Below are 14,900 nucleotides of genomic sequence, written 5' to 3'. Positions count from 1 at the left end.
TTAGTTGTAAAGGGTTAGATTAGAGTTAGATTAAGCACTTTGGCAGGAACATAAAAGTGTTACTATATTCTTTATATTTTATCATAGTCTGTTGCATCAGGTATAAGGTCAGGTTTTTCTCTTACTAGTTTTACTGTATTGATCACTTGGTTAATGTGGTAATAGCCAGCTGTTTCTTTTTTAAAGGTACTTTTTTCTTGTAGTTTTCAAATCTGTGGGGGTAGTTTGGTACGATTGGAATATCCTTTTCTTCATCAACTTTTTAATTATTTCAGTATCTATCCATGCTTTATCAGTTATTTCCTTGGGGACTGCAAAATGGTGGATTTCTAATTCTGTTGTTCTTTATACATTTATTAGCTGACCTGTAAGAAGAATTTTCCCTATCCACTGGGTATCAATTAACTTTATCAGTTAACTACAGTTTCTTATAGACCGAGTTAAAATATGCTTTATTTTTCCCCTTTTAAGGATCAGTTTTCAGAGGAAAGAATTGGTGTCATGTCTGTGTGTGTTCTTATTTCTGGGTTAAAAACATGCACTTTTATTTATTTGTTTTTATTTTTTTAAAGACATGCATTTTTGTTTCTATTTATTTTTTTTTTAAAGAGTTTATTTATTTATTTGACAGAGATCACAAGTAGGCAGAGAGGCAGGCAGAGAGAGAAGGGGAAGCATGTTCCGTGCTGAGCAGAGAGCCCCATGTGGGGCTAGATCCCAAGACTCTGGGATCATGACCTGAGCTGAAGGGAGAGGCTTAACCCACTGAGCCACCCAGGCACCCCGAAAGACATGCATTTTTAAATGGCTTTTTATAAATGTGGCATTTAGTGATTTAAAAATACAAATATAACTATTTTTTAAATTATGTATGCAATGAGTTCAGAAATGTTTTGACTGAAATTAATTGGATTCCTTTGTGTCTTTTGGTTTGACTTATATATTTTATGCTCTTAATCTAATAAAAATGATGAAATACTGAAAAGACTCAGAACTATGAAAGAGGTGTGAATTTACATACTCTGTGAACACTTCTGTAAAGATTCTTTCAAGCAGTTATTCTGATAGTTTTGTTGCACAGATATATTTTAAGCATTTCTAACCCACCTCTGTCAGTTGGATGAATTAATTGCCCTTTCAGAGATTTATTATGAACTCAGTTTTCCATCTTATTAATTTCTCTATTTTTGCTAAATAAACTGATGATCAAAATGTTATATTTAGGAAAAGGGGAGAGGCTCCTTCATCTTATTTTCTTAGAAATAGTACGAGCTTGGAATTATGATGTTAGAGCTTGAATATTACTCTATTGACTTTCGATTTGAACTCAAGACTTAGAAAAATAATTTCTTTAATCCATTTTTTAATTGGTAACTCTTTACCAAGAATGCAGAACATTCCATAACATTCCATAAACATTCTTTCAAAGAATTCACTGCTTCTAAGAATCAGCTGTGCAACTTCAGAAGTATAAGATCACGTGAGTCTTCTTGATTTCAGTATTGGCGATCTTTATTGTATTATGTCATGATTCTAAAATGTAGTCAAATAGCATTTGGATTTTAATTATACTTAACATTTTAACCTACAGGATATGAATTTGAGGAATTGAAAAGAAATGTGATTTGATGGTAACCAATTTCATTTTCATGGCTGATACCCATCAGTTCCCTGTGAAAATAGTCTATCTTACCATTCTGGAGAAAACGTTTGAGGATATTTTTGTTTTTCACAAATGTTTGGCTTTTGGGGCAGGGCTGTCCATGTAGGTTTGGCTGTAGTATATGTGCCGGAGTTATGGCCCATGTAAGAGATGTGATATGAAGAATTGTGATATGTTTAGTTTAAAAATTGATTTGAGACTTTATCCAGTACTCTTAAGCCTAAAAATGATGTTTTCTTAGAATATTTGGGTTCTTGGTTCCCAGGAAAGATTTTTAGATTCACGGGAGGGAATGGACTGGAGTTATATCTGGAGGTCAGGAGATAGAGTTTGTCTGTCCCATCATGGAGTGAGCAACTGTATTGCAGCTGAAAAAGATTGAGCCGCATGTCAAGAGTATAGATTTTAAAGGATCTTTTCCTGTTAGCTTCTAGTCCAAGGATGTTCGTTTGAAGACTTTTATTAGGAATTGCTTCTTGAGTCTTCACTATTCTGATAAAAGTAGTTTATATGAATTTATATATTCATGGAGTTTAAAATTGACCTTAACAGATGGTGTTTCAATATTTCAGTTTTCTGATAACATCAGTATACAGATTCAAAATACATTTCTAGGGCGGGTAAGGAGAGGGTGTTTGGGTTATGGACATTGGGGAGGGTATGTGAAAGGGTGAGTGCTGTGAAGTGTGTAAGCCTGACAAATCACAGACCTGTATCCTTGGGGCAAATAACACATTATATGTTAATAAAAATAATTAATTAAAAAATACATTTCTGAACAAAAGAAACCTCTGTGATGCTTAAGTATCCTTAAATAGACATAGGACAGCCCCTTTGAGTCTTTGTAGCAAATTAGAGGTGTTAGATGTTGGCACACAGGTAGCTGCTGCAGTAGAAAGTAATCATAATGAACTTGACAGTGACAGAAAAACAGCATTTGGGGCCATTAACTTAGGGACTTGGTGTAGAGCAGTTGTATAAGCTTCTTTAAAGGCCCATATAGGAAATATTTCAGGCCTTGGGTGTTACTCATTTCTGCCTTTGTAGCATGCAAGTAGCTAAAGACAGCATATAAACAAATGGGCATAACTGTATTGCAACAATTTTATTGACAAAACAGGTGCTGGCTGGATTTGCCTGTAGACTATACTTTGAGACAAATAGTAATTCCTTGAAGGCATCACTTTTGTAAGTGAATACAACTTCTATATCGGTGATCACTGAGTTTGTGAGCTGTATATTCAATATTGCTTAATGTGTGAAAGTTAAAACTTTTTAAAAGATGTTCATTTGAAAACAGTTACTGCTTTTGAAATACGCTGCTTAAAGGGAGTCAGTGGATCTCCTCATTCCCAGATACTGGATAAGAAATGTTTGTTACTCCTGACAGCTTTTTTTTTTTTTTTTTTTAAGATTTTATTTATTTATTTGACAGAGACACAGTGAGAGAGGGAATCCAAGCTGGGGGAGTGGGAGAGGAAGAAGCGGACTCTCTGCTTGAGCAGAGAGCCCTGTGCATGGTTGATCCCAGGATCCAGAGATCATGATTGGAGCCAAAGGTAGACACTTAACTGAGCCACCCAGGCGCCCCATACTCCTGGCAGTTTTAAAATATGAGCCATATCCTTCAAGGAAGATCATTTCATATATAGATATATAGATATAGATATACAAATATATACAGACGTACATACATACAATTAGAAAAATCCTACAAAAACACAATATTTTATGTTTTGAGGGAGGTGTATAAAGATTTCCAGGTCAAGTTTTTGCATTAGTACTTACCCTGTGTATGAAGTTAAATGCTAATTTTGGGGTGGTCTTTTGAAGTCTCTTAGACTATAACCTTGAGTGGAAGGATGACTGTTTTCTCCCATTCCTTGGTTTCTAGGACTCTCTTCTGACTTAGGATTTTGTCTTTTTGTGTCTCTATGAATGAAATCTCACTTGAGGTTTTTTTTGTTTTGTTTTGTTTCTTTTGAATCCTAAAGAAGGTTTAACTTGATTTGGCTGGATTGCAAATGTGTGACTACTTGTTTTTCAGAAATTTTGCTAACATTTAATAAGAGAAACTGAATATGTAGCGTTTTATCTAAAATGTCTTATATTAATACATTTTTATCTCTCCGCTTTTATGTTCATCTGCTGTTTCTTAATGACTAATACTATGCTGTACATACTATAAAGGCGAACAGCTGCTTGGAGAACCACGAGTGAAGAAAAGAAAGCATTAGATCAAGCTAGTGAAGAGATATGGAATGATTTTCGAGAAGCTGCAGAAGCACATCGACAAGTTAGAAAATATGTTATGAGCTGGATCAAGCCGGGGATGACAATGATAGAAATCTGGTAAAAGAAATATGTTTTTGTAAGAACATGATGTCTTTTTTTTTCTTTAGTGCTAACTCCAATTATAATGTTTGGCTTTCATTATTACTTTGCTAAAACCTGAAGTGAAGCTCCTAGAAATATCTCTGAGTTCTTGTACTGTAGATGTAATGAGGAAATTGTAAGAGGACATTTATACCTCAACCACTCTATTTTGTACTCATGTACACTTACATATGCAAATGCACACATTATTATGATTATGTTCTGCTTGAAAATCTGTTATTTTGCTATCAATTAATATTAAAATTATAGGTCATAAAACATAGTTATAGTGCAGTGAAGAAACCAATAAAAGTAATAATTTCTCTAGTTTTCCCTGAGAAGTAATTAGTTGTAAAAGGCAACAGTCCTCTAATTCAGACAATTTTTAGGTATGCAACATTGAGCAAATAAAACATAGTCAACATTTAAATTAGTCTAAGTCAAGAATCTCATTTCCTAGAAAACTAAGTAAAAAGTGGATCTTGTGGTTCTGTTTCTTCAGACTTCTAATGGAAACAAATTCTTTTTATCTTTTAGAGATGAGCTACTATTTTCATAGCATTAGAGAACTACTTATTCATATCTAGGAAGTGCTCAGATCACTCCCAGAAAGTAATTTAAGAGTTTTTAGTAAACTCTCTGGACCTGATGACCTGTAGGTTATATAAGGATAAAAATGTAAAAGTAAACAATTTTTTTTTTTCATAGTGAAAAGTTGGAAGATTGTTCACGAAAGCTAATTAAAGAGAATGGATTAAATGCAGGCCTGGCATTTCCTACCGGATGCTCTCTGAATAACTGTGCTGCCCATTATACTCCAAATGCTGGTGACACAACAGTATTACAGTATGATGACATCTGTAAGATAGACTTTGGAACACACATAAGTGGTAAGTTCTTGGAAATAAGCCTCCCCTTGCCAAAAAAATCTAGTCTTCTTTCTGCCGGACGGGGCTACAGGTTTTGAACTCTCCAGTTTTCTTCTTTATTCCTTACTTTTCAGTAGAGCTGTGTTGAGGCAGATTTTGAGATTTTTTTAAGCATCCTGCTAGATGGAATATAATGAAAACTGTTGGGTAGTTGAGGTTTATTATTTTTTGTATCAAAGTGTGAAGAATTTAATCATGCATTTCTTCATGTTGTTTCAGACATTTATCCGTATAACAACAAACATTTAATTAGATCCTTTAAGTCTCAACCTTTATATACTTGGTGGCTTTTCTAAATTCTCTCTCAAACCTCCTCAGGTTAGTATCTTTTTATCTCACTTTAGGTGAGAAAATAAAGTTCAGATAAAGTATTTACCTGAGGTTTTGCTAAATTGGAGAAACTGAGCTTATGATTGACCAGTGTCTGTGGAACTATACATTTTCTCTGCCCACATTGTTATTCTTTAGTTCCCCAAAAGGTTTTTCTCTTTGATTTGTTTCTGTTTATAATTTTGCCTATCTACCTGGGTTAGCATTGAATTGGTGCTATCTTGAAGTAATATATACTAACACTGGAAATAGTCTTTTTATTCTAAAACCTTTATGTAACGTATGCTTTTTTCCACTTGGATTGTGAATACTGTCTGGGTACTTGGACTGTTGCCTTCATCAGAACCCATCATTTTATTTTCCTTTTAACTAGTAAGTTTAATAGAGTAGATGATATGAAGTAGACAAATTGACTAGTGGATAAGTCAACTTAAAGAAGAATTTTCTCTTTCAGGTAGGATTATTGACTGTGCTTTTACTGTTACTTTTAATCCCAAATATGATACATTATTAAAAGCTGTAAAAGATGCCACTAACACTGGAATAAAGGTATGTGAACTAGAAGCACAATTTAATTCAATGTATTTTGAACCTCTTCTCACCTGTTTAAGGTCTCTGGATTATGTAAGACCGGTCTGCTGCCCTTAGGGTTTTAAAGTGGGTAATTCTAGTACACTGTACCAAAGACTTACAGAGGAAGTTACAATGTGCAAAGCAGTTTATTTAATCATCCTTTATTTTAAAATACTAATAAATTGCTATAAAATTCTTCATTTTGAGTAAAAATGTATACATCATTTTGTTTTTAGTGTGCTGGAATTGATGTCCGTCTGTGTGATGTTGGTGAGGCCATCCAAGAAGTTATGGAATCCTATGAGGTTGAAATAGATGGGAAGACATATCAAGGTATACTTTTAAAAACTATATCTTATTTTGAAATGCATGTGACCTCTTACAGAATTAATTTTGCAGAATCGTGTTGAGTGCTTTCTTTGGGTCAGCTGCTTTATCTCTATCTCCTGGGAATACAAAGAGGAAAAATGGGGGAGGGGGAAATGAATGACCTCCTCATATTAAGAAAACTGTGGTCAGTAGGTGGGAACTGTTGTCAAGCTACTGTGGTATAGGTGATGGGACACCAAGGGATTTATCCCAGATTGGCCAAAATGCAGACTTGGTTTTCTGTGACTAGTCAGATTGAGGCTCAGAGACAAGCCAGAGACTCCTTCCATTAATGCCTCCACCACCCCCCCCCCTTTTTTTGCTTTGAATCCAGAATTTAGAGTCCAGTTATTTTCTTGTATGTCTTTCCTTTAATCTTTATTCTCTTTGCCTTTTAGTCTTTCTTAGCTACTGCCTTAGGTGCATAGTCCCAGAGTCACCTATGCTTTCTGCTGCTTTCCCATCATTCCATCCTTTCTCCAGTCTCTGGGTCTGACCACTATCCCCCTTCCTAATCTCTGCTCACTGTTTTCTCTAACCGCTATTCTAATAGCTTTCTCACAGAATATTTCCTACATTTCCTTTAACCAAATCCTGTCTCTTCTTTATATTCCTCTTTGCAGAGATGCTCATGCTTCCTTGCCCTCAGTAAATTCACATCATTTAGCATTTTTTGCATAACCTTGCTGATAGTGATAGGGTATTATGTTTCTTCCAACTACAGAAGGGGGTTCTTCTTCTGGAACCTGATGTTATCTGTCCTTGTTGCTCTCTGTCAGATCCTGTGAACACCAGTACAAATCAAAATACTCTCTTAAGGCTGCTCACACTTGGATGGGAGGTATTATGGGATAATGAAGAAAACATATTGTGAGGTGAGACAGGTCTATCTGACTTAGATAAACTTAGACCTGGCTTAGATAAACTTAGGTCGAAGTTTATCTGACTTAGATAAACTTAGTCATACTGTAGGGTCAGACAGGTCTATCTGAACTTAGATAAAGCCTATAAACAGAACCCAAGTTTCTTTGACTATAATAGGATTAAGGATATCATGTTTTCTTTTTTTTTTTAAAGAACTGTAAATTTTATGACAATGCCTGGGATTTACTAGTATGCAACAAATTTGTGATTTCGTTCCCCCAGATTTGGGATTGGTGTCAAACAAACAATGCTTACTCAGGTCCCTCTCAAATCATCTTCTGTTGTTTTCTAATTCTGTAATTTTGGTTGGCTTGTGTTCTGCCTTTCAGGATATATTAAGTGACAGTTTGACTTAATATTTAGTTACCACGTAACATTGCCAGCCAGAAATATTGGAATCAATATCTGCCTTCTTACACTTTCCATTAACCCAGTGCAACATTTTAGGTTCATTTTGTTTCAGCACCCCTTTTTTGATACCAGTTATTGTGTTGATCACGGTTTTTAGTGGAGTGGCATAATTAATTTTTACTAATTTGAGTAGAAAGTATATAGACAAATCATGATGTTGGGAAGATTAAAAAATGGACGGTAGGCTGTATTCCCAGCAGCAGTTTCCAAAAACCATGTAACAGAATGAGTCATCAAGGGAGTGGTTTTATTTACCTTGATCAGGAAGCTATAGAATTGGAAAGTTACCTTTATCGTTATTGGTCCCAGAATTAGCCTGCTGCAGTCACAACCTGTATAATACACAAATGGATACTCCTATGCCCTGCTCCTTCTGTGTAACTTGGTTTTTATGTGAGGTTGGTATAGCTCAGAAATCTTAAGTAAATGTATTTTTGATTGGCCTGTGGGGTAAGTTTGCCAGGTCTTGGAGAAATAGTGATGCTTACTGAATTTTAAAGTAAATTTAGCTTACCATTTGTAAAAGAAGGTGAATTTTTTTGAAGAGCTAACTGAGAGTTTTTTCTGTGCCATCCCCTAAATATAATTGTCATTTTTCATTGTCATTGAATTGAAAAAAACCTTGCTACCTACTTCTGCCCTGAAAGAAAGGTGGCTTGTTCTGAGAATTCTGGCACTGGTAAAGCTAGATTTTTTTTAAACTTTTTTATTGTGAAATTATGTCATGTGTGAAGAGATACATGGCAACATAAAAATTCAGTTAAGCAATTGTGAAAACTATAATCCCTTGTGGAATAGAATATTCCCAGCACTTCAAAAGCCCTTCAGTTCTGTGTACCCTTTTGAATTATAGCAGCCTTCCTCTAGCAAACCACTGCCTGGAGTGCTGAAATATTTGCATTTGCTTTTCTTAATGTCTTTATCACCTAATTATGTATCCCTAAATAATAGTATTGCTGGGCGCCTGGGTGGCTCAGTGGGTTAAGCTGCTGCTTTCGGCTCAGGTCATGATCTTGGGGTCCTGGGATCGAGTCCCGCATCGGGCTCTCTGCTCGGCAGGGAGCCTGCTTCCTCCTCTCTCTCTCTCTGCCTGCCTCTCTGCCTACTTGTGATCTCTCTCTGTCAAATAAATAAATAAAATCTTTAAAAAAAAAATAATAGTATTGCTTAATTTTGATATGTATAATAAATAAAACAGTATGCATACAACTGTGCCTTCCTCTGTTCTTTTTTCTTTAGGTTTTATTTCAGTTGTTCACTGTATCCCAACTTTTTTTTATTATTGTATAGTGTTCCATTGTGTGAATATACCACAATTCATTTTGTCATTGGTCTCAGGACCATGGAATTTAAATTTTCCTCACTAACACACGAGCTGTGCTATAATAATAAAATTTCATTTTGTAATTCTGTCATTTTGACACAGAATTCTCATTTTCACATTACCTTTTGATCTGTAACTATTTTTTGTTTGTAATCACAGTGTACATGGCATTTTACAACTTTTATTAATGATACCTCCTTAGGTGGACCCCCATTGTGTCATCACATAATTTGTTCTTTTCCCAGTATCTCCCTTCCTCCCTTCTAGTTTTTAATTGATAACACTGTAAACATCATTTCATATTCCACTAGTTTTCCAGTTTGTATGTAACTGTGCCAATGTGGGGTTGTTTAGTAGAGCCATGTCTTATTTTTAAGTCAATACTTGAAGTCTGTGCCAGAAAGCTAAGAGATCTGTTTGTGCTCCTGAAGGCCCTGAATAACTACTGTCTTTTCCTGTTACGCCAGTGAAACCAATCCGTAACCTAAACGGACATTCAATTGGACCATATAGAATACACGCTGGGAAAACAGTGCCCATTGTGAAAGGAGGAGAGGCAACAAGAATGGAGGTATGTGTGCCATTAATAGTGTTTTTTATGAAGCATTTTAATTTTTTTCCAAACTAAAGTTGGTGGTAGTTGAGTACATAGTATGTTGAACAAAATTAACTTGCCGTCTGTACTCCAGTAGGAATTGGTCTATGTGAATGTGCAGATTGTGTCTGGTCAGACCACGGCTTAGTTAGATGTGGAAGTTGGCTAGCCAAAGGATTGTTTTTTCACCACTTATTAAGCATCTCTTAGGTGCCAGTCCCTTTAGTAGTCACTAAGGATGCAATAGGATGCAATAGTGAACAAAATAAAATTCCTGCCCATGTAAAGGCTACATTCTTTTTTCTTAAGTAGGCTCCATGCCCAGTGTGGAGCCCAGTCCGGGGCTTGAATTCACAGCCCTGAGATCAAGACCTGAGCCGAGATCAAGAGTCAGACACTTCACCAGCTGAGCCACCTGGGTGCCCCATAAAGGCTACATTCTAATAGGAGGACACAGAAAGACCAAAGAGTGCTAAGGAGATAAAGCAGGAAGGGTGGATAATGACTACCAGAGATTATTTCATGTTTCTTAACATGGAGTAAATAATACCTCAGGCTGAAGTTAATAGATGGCAATTTAATTAGTTCTTGCTTTTTCTTTTCTCCCCGGACTCTTACATATTCTTTAGGAAGGAGAAGTGTATGCCATTGAAACCTTTGGAAGCACAGGAAAAGGCGTTGTTCATGATGATATGGAATGTTCACACTACATGAAAAACTTTGATGTTGGACATGTACCAATCAGGTGAGAGACCGTTGTTTTTAATATATTTCTTTTCCCAGTTAGCAGCATTTTAAAAAATTTGACAGATATCCACAGTGGTACATTCATAAGTGTACAGTTCTATAGCCTTATGAGTATGTTTTTTGGATTTTTATAATACAGCAAAGAAACTAGCCTATTAAAAATTGTAAACGCAATAAAAATGACATAGGCAGGTATTCTCTTAAGATCCAGTTTCCGATGGTAATTTGAGAGGTCATAATTTTGCTAGCATTTCTAGGTTGGTTTTTTGTTGTTGTTTATAGATTATTTATTTATTTGACACAGAGAGAGAGAGAGATCACAAGTAGGCAGAGGGGGGGGGAAGCAGGCTCCCCACTGAGCAGAGCGCCCGATGTGGGGCTCGATCCCAGGATCCTGAGACCATGACCTTAGCTGAAGGCAGAGGCTTAACCCACTGAGCCACCCAGGCACCCCTAACATTTCTGGGTTTTTGTTCTTAATATTTTCTTATTGGTAAACTTTTTTTACCTTTTTCTCCCCCCTTAACCTTTTTGGAGAAGATGGTTGAAAGATGGATTTATACCTCCTTTATGTGCAGGTCTTTTCAGCTTGATGCACAGAAAAGGAAATTGCCATCATAGTACTATTGACGAGTCTCTATGGGGAAATTAACACACGTGCACATAGACACATAAATATGATAAGACAGCCTTCAGCTGGTCTCCCATTCAGCTGCCTTGTATAATTAGTTATGACCTGTTACACATTCTGACTTTTGAATGTTAAAAGAGGCAACAAAAGTTTTTTTAATTACTGAGTAAAGCCACATCTACTGTATAAGTTTTCCTTAATGGGGAAACTTTTTTTTTCCTTAATGGGTAACTTTTTAGCTACCTTTAATTCTGGATTTTCTCTTCTTAGGCTTCCAAGAACAAAACACTTATTGAATGTCATCAATGAAAACTTTGGCACCCTTGCCTTCTGCCGCAGATGGCTGGATCGCTTGGGAGAAAGTAAATACTTGATGGCTTTGAAGAATCTGTGTGACTTGGGCATTGTAGATCCATATCCACCATTATGTGACATTAAAGGATCATACACAGCACAGTTTGAACATACCATACTGTTGCGTCCAACATGTAAAGAAGTTGTCAGCAGAGGAGATGACTATTAAACTTAGTCCAAAGCCGCCTCAACATCTTTTATTTTCTAAGCTTTGTTGGAATACATTATACCAGAAGTAATTTGCAACATGTTGTCTGTTTAACAGTGGACTTATGTAATGCTTTTATCCACGTTTAAAAAGGAAGGAATTTGATCGAAGGCAAACCATCCAATGTAATTAGCCAAGGATAAAGCTTTCAAGACTTTCAAATGTTAACTGTTTTTTCCCATCTAGGAAATGCTATAAAGCTCAAATTAGTTAGGAATGACTTATACATTTTTTGTTTGAACACCTAAGAGATGCTTTTCAGATATTTATATTGCCATATTCTTAATTGAATGCTTTGAATGACTACATCCAATTCTGCACCTATACCCTCTGGTATTGCTTTTTAACCTTCCTGGAATCCATTTTCTAAAAAATAAAGACATTTTCAGATCTGAGAGCTCTATTTCAATGTCTGTGGTTATAATTCTGCACAGGAATTAGCTAAACATAAATAGCTGAACATGTAGGGAAATGTAGAGACTTTTATCTTGATTGTAGACCTCTACACTGAAACTTTTCTTCTGATATAGTGGCTAAAACAAGTTCTGTACATGCATAAAATGGGAGAATCTTCAGAAATTAATATAGAGCTTTAGGAATAGTTTGCCTTTGTTTTCTTTTTAGAACCATTTTAATCTTTGTCTTTCATTTTTTTTCCTGACATTGGAAAGATCTGTTAATTGAAACATGCTAGTAGGAACATTATACCAGCTCGAAACCTGGATTTAGTAAAATCTCAACATATAGAACCTCTGTCCAGTGGAGGTACTTACCAGGAAACGTATTCAGCTTACTCAGTAAACCAAAAGGGCATTTAAAACTACAAATACTAAGACAGGGAAACTTCCTGTACTTGGATTGTGCTCTAGTTAGAAAAGTTTAATTGCATCATTAGGCTTTTTCATTAGTGAGCCAAATTACTTTAACACCCTGCCCTCTGGACTGGCTTGAATTCAAAACTATGGTGGCATTTCAGGGAGTGAGGTTACAGTAACGTGGCAGCTAAGTGCATAGGTTGAATGTAAGACGCTGAATACTTGAACTGAGTCCCACTAGATTCTTGAACAAATTGCTTGAATTCTTTGTAACTGATTTTTTGGCAATGTTCCAACATAATTTTAAAATTGTTTATGTACCAAGGTAAAGCCTTAATTTGTATATGCTTTAGCACAATAAGATTCACTGCCTCTGGGATGCTGTTTAGTTTGTATTTTGTTTAATGTTTTTCTCATAGGAAGAAAAACCAGACTTCTGTACTTAGATCTATTATACATTAAAAAGCTGCTCTTTCAGCATTAGAGCTATAAATGAATGTTATCTTATGGGATAAACAATCTAGTTTTTAGCTGTATGAGCCATGTTTATTATGGTGCTAATGTTCAAGAGCTACTTTTGGATTATTTCCTCCATTTTCTGTGATGTGCCTAGTGGCAGAGCTCACCAATCATGCTTGGGCATGTTACAGGTCTTGGGGCCTCCAGCTAGTTCTTTTGGGGTTCTGAGTCCACACCTTCTTCATGTGTTTTGGTGGGAGACAGAAAGTACCTTGATTTCTAAGCTCAGAGAGTTTTACAATTGACCTTATGAGTAAAGAATTTTGGAGTTTTGTAAGACCTCTTTAGCAGTTATCTCAAACCCGTTATGAGCTCCCCCACTCTGGTGTAACTGTTGGGAGCAGTAGCATCACTGCAAGCCCCTGGAATAGCTGGAAGGAATATGATCTTGTAAATAGGAAAGCTGTCACTTAAAAAAAAATTGTATTGTTTACCTACTAGCCATGTATCTCTTGAAATCATTTTGTCATGTTTACAATGATGTACCTTACTGGTAACAAATTAGTTTGATGTTTAACAAATAGTGCCTTTAGTAAATTATTTTACAACCAAAACATGTTGTTTTTTGTTAGATCAACTTAGCTGAATGTAAAGTCTACACTGAGCTATAGAACAAGAAATCTTAAGTTTCTGTTCATTGGCTAGGTTTTAGTTTTGTTGTAAATTTAAGAGACTTTTTTTTTTTATATCAGTTTTACGTTTGTACCAAAATTGAGCATAAAGTACAGAGTTCCCATATACCCCACAGCCTCCCCTCAAAGGTTTTGGTTTTGAGGGATTAAAGTAAAAGGCTAAGTCACTTTTCTCATATATTTTTTCAATGAAGTTAAGTACTGAAACAAGCAACCTATACTATTAGAAACAGCAAAGCTTCCAGAGTGGTTTTTAAAATAATCTCCCTAAAATTAGGTGCAAAAGTGTACAGCAGCTAACCCAAATACAAAGTAATCCTTGAAATTAAGAGAGGCTAGACTCGAGTATATTGACCACATAAATTTTTAATGAGGTATAATTATATTAACAGTTGAGGTAACAACTTGCATAGGTATTTAAATGAACGATTTTAAACTTTAGCCATTTAATACTGAAGCTGTATTTTTGGCATAAATGATTTGTCTGTTCAGAGATAAATTCTCATTGCACTTCATGATCAGCTGCCCCAGTGACTTGTTCTCTGAAATTTAAGTAAGATTTGCTAATAGAGGTCCTTTTCAAGCTTATACTTAATAGATGATCAGTAGCGGAGAACAGCATTCCACAGGATATTATCTTTCATTAAGATTTCAACCTGTAGGGAAACCCCCTCAAAAAAGGCAAAAATGATCTTCCAGTTTGTTAACCCTGAGCTAAGATGTTAAATAGCTGATCTATAGAGGTTAGTGAATAGTTACCAGCAGTTGGATTTTGAAGAAATCTAGTAAGATTATTAAGGAAGAGCAGAGTATTTCATATGTACTTTTTAATAAGATGCAAGTTTAGATAATTTTTTAATTAAAAAAAGTAAGATGCAAGTTTAGATAATTTTTTAATTAAAAAAAGTAAGGGCCCAGTGTTTAAGTATCTGAGGCTCCTAATCTTCACATAATTGGAGCAAAACTTATCCAAGCCTTTAGCTATTTAGAAATATAAGATGCTGAACATGTTGCTCAGTTGCCAATTTTTTTTTCTCTTCAAGAAGACAATTTTTTTCCTTCAAAATCTCAAGATATGATATGGTACAAAGCTTTTAAAAGATCTAATGTTAAACATATAAAATGAACTTATTCAAGTTAAACTGTACTTGTATATCATAATACACTGCTGAATTCAGATTTTTGATAAGACTGTTTATTTAGAATCTGGACAAACCTGTTTGCTGCCAAACAAATCATCATTGTAAGTCCCAGCCATCATTGTTTTCATGTCCTCAGTACTGAAGTAATTTAAATACACTATTTATAAAGCTGTCATTTTCATTTTGGACTATGCCAAATAAAGAACAATTCTTAAAACTTAATAAATTTTTGGAAAAATGGAAGTTCCGTTAACCAAAGTAATGTCTATTCTGAGCCCTGTAACACACAAAGCCTCAGGAATATAAATTAGTGTGATTGATGATTATTTAGGTAATACCTTGATATTTCACAGTAGTA

At 35.3% G+C, this 14,900-nt stretch overlaps 1 protein-coding gene across 2 annotated transcripts in view; it reads left to right on the top strand.

The window, feature by feature from the left end:
- Positions 1-11,480, top strand: part of METAP2 (methionyl aminopeptidase 2) — a 32,028-nt gene extending 20,548 nt beyond the window's left edge. For both annotated transcript variants that reach the window (XM_044228665.1, XM_044228664.1), the window contains exons 5-11: positions 3,854-4,015; positions 4,748-4,929; positions 5,753-5,847; positions 6,108-6,204; positions 9,367-9,470; positions 10,124-10,239; positions 11,143-11,480. In XM_044228665.1, coding sequence (XP_044084600.1) covers positions 3,854-4,015; positions 4,748-4,929; positions 5,753-5,847; positions 6,108-6,204; positions 9,367-9,470; positions 10,124-10,239; positions 11,143-11,395 — 1,009 coding nt within the window. In that variant the 3' untranslated portion in view covers positions 11,396-11,480. The remainder of the gene's footprint in view (positions 1-3,853; positions 4,016-4,747; positions 4,930-5,752; positions 5,848-6,107; positions 6,205-9,366; positions 9,471-10,123; positions 10,240-11,142) is intronic.
- The last annotated feature ends 3,420 nt before the right edge of the window (positions 11,481-14,900 follow it).

This window comes from Neovison vison, chromosome 12 (genome assembly GCF_020171115.1).
Source record: "Neovison vison isolate M4711 chromosome 12, ASM_NN_V1, whole genome shotgun sequence".
Classification (NCBI taxonomy): Eukaryota; Metazoa; Chordata; class Mammalia; order Carnivora; family Mustelidae; genus Neogale; species Neogale vison.
This window is presented reverse-complemented; position numbering and strand designations above follow the sequence as displayed.